The 5,427-nt window shown below is 36.2% G+C and overlaps 1 protein-coding gene across 1 annotated transcript; it reads right to left on the reverse strand.

Moving 5' to 3' along the window:
• Positions 1-1,642: 1,642 nt before the first annotated feature.
• LOC134675316 (uncharacterized) lies at positions 1,643-4,001 on the reverse strand. Its single transcript, XM_063533522.1, has 3 exons — positions 3,747-4,001; positions 2,876-3,145; positions 1,643-2,085 (listed from the first exon to the last, which is right to left on the reverse strand). Exons 1-3 carry the CDS (start codon positions 3,972-3,974, stop codon positions 1,693-1,695), a joined length of 891 nt encoding a protein of 296 aa, XP_063389592.1. The 5' UTR covers positions 3,975-4,001; the 3' UTR covers positions 1,643-1,692.
• Between the last annotated feature and the right edge of the window lie 1,426 nt (positions 4,002-5,427).

Below are 5,427 nucleotides of genomic sequence, written 5' to 3' on the forward strand. Positions count from 1 at the left end.
GGCTCCCCATACAAAATACGTGTTTTTTTTTTTGCCGTTTTTTGCGTAATGGTACGGAACCTTCGTACGCGAGTCCGACTCGCACTTAGCCCGTTTTGTAAGAGTTTACCCTTAAGTCCATAGAGCGCAAAGTAGAATTAAGTAGGTAACCATTGCTCTGTTTGATAATAATTTAAAACGTTATTACTTTTCTGAATAATTCTATTTTAAAGGTTGGTTAGGTATCCGGGGCTATCGCGGCAGAAAAACCGGTTTTCTACAGATTTCTGTCAAAGGTAGGTAAGTACTTATATAATATTTAACCGCGTATTTTTGAAATATTAATTTAAAACTACATTCGTCGAAAAATATCTGCCTTAAAATATTTTCTAGGAAAAGAAAATAGAAAAAAATCTGTTTTAAAAAAATATTCTAATTGGCTTCTGCACTGCACGTATCTCTGGTTTCCATTTTTTAGGGTTCCGTAGCCAAATGGCAAAAACCGGAACCCTTATGGATTCGTCATGTCTGTCTGTCCGTCTGTCTGTAACCGCATTAAGATTTTCACATAATAATAGAAAAAAAATTTTTTTGGGGGTAAGTAGTTTTTTTTAAAACAATCAATCAAAAACCGCAATTTTATTATATTACTTGCTGCTACAGAACCCTTCATGGGTGAGTCCGACTCGCACTTGGCCGCTTTTTATTTATTCCCATACGTAATTAACAGCAAAGGGCCTACCACGAACCACGTTTGACGTGTTGCCTCGCTGTCACACTTAAGTACGAATTTACAAGTGCGACAGAGAGGCACCACGTCGAACGTGGTTCGCGGTAGGCCCTCAGCCCTCAAGTTACGATTACGAATAGGGTTGCCAGATGGTCGGGATTTGGCGGGATTCTCCCGATTTTTAACATGTGTTCCCGATTCCCGACAAAGTGTGAACTGTCCCGAAAAACAGCTTCACGTTAATCACGTTATAAAACAATAATTTCAAGTTCCGAACTGTCGTCGAGCGAGCGAACTGACGTAGTGCCAATAATGTAAAATATCGTTGTTTTTAATACAATTAGGTACTTTCATTTGAATGTTTTTTTTTTTCCCGACTTAAGTTCCAAAATCCCGAAAAATTGATATTGTTTCCCGATAATAGCGCCTTTTGATCTGGCAACCCTAATTACGAAGCATACATTTAAAAAAGTTTATAATTAAAAAGTGTCATCCTATGGAACTTTTATAACGATGTAAACAAAAGGCAATATAAATTCATCATGCTTTGATAATTTAAATGTCCTTCTTTCCTCTTCTTCCTCCTCGCGTTATCCCGGTATTTTGCCGCGACTCACGAGAGCCCGAGGACCACTTGACAACTAATCCCAAGAATTGACGTAGGCACTAGTTTTTACGAAAGCGACTGCCATCTGACCTTCTAACCCAGAGGGGAAATTACACCTTATTGGGATTAGTCCGGTTTCCTCACGATGTTTTCGTTCACCGAAAAGCGAGTGGTAAATATCACATAATATTTCGTACGTAAGTACCTCATTGGTACGAGCCGGCGTTTGAACCCGCGACCTCGAGATTGCAAGTCGCACGCTTTTACCGCTAGGCCACCAGTTGTTGGCCAAATGTTGTTATTTCCTATTAAAATAAACCAACTCAATATCAAAACTATATTTATTTAATTATTATATAATTCCTAATTAGACAAATCAACATATAAAATGTTCTTCATCATTATCTGACATCTTTTCATTCACATTAATGTATGACTCAACGGTCAATTTGTCCATACTCCCGAAGAAAATTACATCATTTATCAACTTCCTAGCAATAGTTCTTTGTTTTTCTTCTAAAAAAGACAACTGAAGCCCTATAGATTTGCCTATAACCTCCCAATCTTCTTGTTCGTTAGTCAGCAATTTGCTGACAGTGCCTATAAAGTTTTCTTGCTTTGTCAGGAGATCCCGGAGTCGGTTGTCTGGGGACATTCGACTGTTTTTGTTTTCCAAGTCCTGCAAGCTAAATGTGTTCTGGATGCGTGGTGATTGGACCTTGATATGCAGTTGCCTTGGTAGTGACGGTGATGTGTTTTGGCCGTTTTCCTGAAAAATAAAGATATTTTAACCTTTTGAACGCCTTTTGATTTGCCGTGCTCTGAACGCCAGGCGATCGCGATTATTCAAGCGAAATCGAACTTTACGGCATCCCACGTGAGTCCCTATTGCATTGGCGAAGAGATGTACTATTACTATTAGCTACCTGTAGCAAAGCAACGAAATCGCGGAGTGAGCCACGCCTGTCCATGGCAAGACTTTCCGATGACGGCCACAGCCGACTGTGGCTGTCGAAAGGTTAATGTACAAACAAACCTTGCTCCCTTCTTAAAAAATATTGCTAAGTTCTTATGCCTTATAAAGGGTTATACTGAACGTGTCAGGAATTATGTAAAACTGAATCCTATCACTTTGAAATAAAGTTCAAAATCAGGTGGGAAATATATTTCAAACATTTTCTACTTGCTATTTGCGTTAAATGTATGAACTTGGTAAATGACAATAAGGAATATGTAAACAGGCCCCAATGTGAAGGCCGCACACCTTTTACTCAGTTTTAACCCTTTACCTATGGGTGTCAACCTATGCCTAACCGCTGACTCTCATCAAAACATGCCCATATTGAGCGATGACGGAGTGATTCAAGGCCCCTTAGCTAAAGGGTTAGTCAAATCACGCGTTAATATTTTAATGTGTTTACTAGGGAGTGCTCCTGTACTGGTTTTCTATACGAATACAGTACCGGAACTGGGAATTCCCGATTCTCGCCATACAAACTCAGTACCGGGAGCATTCCCTTGTGTCTACGTACATCATTCATTAAAAATTCTACTCTTACCTTTTCAGAAGACTGAATAGGCTCTATATTTAGATAGTATCCTGATTTGACTTCGTCAGTCTGTGATTTTGGTCGACTTGAACTATTAATATCAACCCGTTTTCTTTTCGACGGGGACGTCTTCAAATATATCTTGTTATTGTACCTATTGAAGCGAAAATATCTTTTTTTCTCCTCTGGCACCTCCAGCGTCTTATCAAGGAAACTGAGATTATTGAAATACCATAAATTTGGTCTGTAAATTACTCCCTCTGCTTTACATGCGTTCATCTGAAACAAATGTTAATTATTTATAATTAATATTTGTATTGTTAGTGAAAATAATGGTTTGTGTTATTTCTATCACCATATAACAATTTTTTTCATTAATGGTACACTCGACATCAAAGATATGTATACACTTCACCTTACTTCTTTGTAATTTGGTGAAAAATGTAAACATACTAGAAAATTCCTTTTAAAATAAAACAAATCAAAAGCAACTCTGTTCTATTTCATAACAATATAAATTCCATTGGAGATAACTTGTACTAGTGATGGGACCGTGGGGCGCTAGGGGTTAATTGAGGAAAAACATTGTTGCTATCTGCTTTTTGAATTTTTTGGTTTTATCATTAGATCAACTTGTTGGTACCCAATTAATAAATGACTGTACAAACAGCAACACTGTTAAAATTAACTTGTAAGATATTATTACACTGTTTTCTTAGTTAAAAGTTAAGATAATATAAATATGTTAAAAATAATGGAGGGAAATATTAGGTAAACAATATTGACTAAGTAACATTAGTGTTACTACAATAAAAACACAGTATAACATAACCAAAAACTTAGAATCTAGAAATTCCGCAAAAATTAAAAAGAAACATACCCTTTTTCTCTCTCTGTTGTATGTAATTCTCATAATATCAAGTTTATTCATAAAGTTTAACAAGGTCGCTTTGCTATCAATGGTTTTGTATATTCTGAGCAATTTTTCAAAGGCTTCCTTACGCAGACGCCTGTTCGAATGGTCTTTGTGCTTTCGATCCCATAGCAGAGGCGATTTCCTGTAATTTTCAATTAATTCTATCCAGGTTTGTTTGTGATGTTCATGCATTTTAATATACGATTTGACACCAAAATAATGTAAATGTAATGACACTGACAGAAGTCACAGAAATGACAGATCGCTTCACTCCACAGACAACCCGACTCAAAATGGCGGGCTGATTGGTGTATGGATTGGTGTGCAATTTTATCAAAGTGGTATTTTTACCAAGTTACAAAATACTGTGGTGAAATTTGGAACTAAACGCTAGTCAACCAGAATTCTTAACATAGCTCGGCATTAGCGCCACATTGAATGTAATCGTTGTCACGTTTGTGTTGCAACATTGATTTTCTGAATTGCTTTGGACATTTCGTTTCACGCGGTTCAACTGGTTTACGCGGTTAGAAATAAAATATTATATTTTTATTTGCAAATCTTATGAATATGATAGTCTCAGGTACAATCGAATTCATAAAAACCTATATATAATTTTTTGACCTATTGCAATTGATTAACGATTAATACATCAAAATATTTAAGTTCGAAAAATGAACACAGTTTATGAATTCGACTGTTCTGATAGAAACATAGTTGCCGGTTGAAAACGTCGTGAAACGGTAAGCCCCCATACGCACGGGAGCTTTTTCAACGCGCGTTAAAAAAGCGTTTGAATCTGTCCGCACTCTACATTCGATTTAACGACCAAGGCTTAAAGTCGAAAATCCAACAACGCTTGATAAAAAGTGCCACCGCTGTCGTGTGAACACAAAACACATATAGAGTCTGTGCGGAAAGAGAAGAGTCGTGGCAGAAACGGGAACTAACATTTTAAATTTTATATGGCAATCAAACCTTTGACACCTGTCTTGTAAAAAGTAAACAAACTTCTGTCAATGTATATTTTTATTAACAAAAACCGCAAGTTTTATGTATAAAATATTTTCAAAACACGATAAAACCCTACATAAAACCACAAGGAAAATTATATTTAACATTGTTCGGTTTTGTCAGCGGGAAGAAAACGGCTAAAAGCCGACTATCGATTTACAAAAAATCGCGGTACGTGTTTCCGCTATTCGCGGGTATTGATGTTGTATTTAATATTAAATAATTACCTATTTAATAAGCCCCCTAAGTAACTTATTGTCTCCGGTACATAATCGGTAAGTATATTCATTCAAAATATATTAATTTTCATAAATATGCAGGTCATTCATGATCTTTAAAATAACTGACAAATAGTCTTGATACTTGCCATTTTATGCATATTTATATGTATGTAATTTCTTTTTCAGGATTGTGTAAAAGTACCTACGGTATCTCGAATAAAAGACCGCTAAGTAGGTGATATGCAAGAATTCGTAATCTACGTGCCGGATTCAAGCACATCCAGTTCAGATGAAGATGGTGATGATTCTATGAGTGTCCCTGGTTGTTTTGAAGCTAGCTCAAACATAAGTGACATTGAATATTTTAATTCAGACTTCGATTACAAAGAATAAAACTTTTTCTAATAAAA

The sequence above is a fragment of the Cydia fagiglandana genome, chromosome 21, assembly GCF_963556715.1.
Source record: "Cydia fagiglandana chromosome 21, ilCydFagi1.1, whole genome shotgun sequence".
Taxonomy (NCBI): Eukaryota; Metazoa; Arthropoda; class Insecta; order Lepidoptera; family Tortricidae; genus Cydia; species Cydia fagiglandana.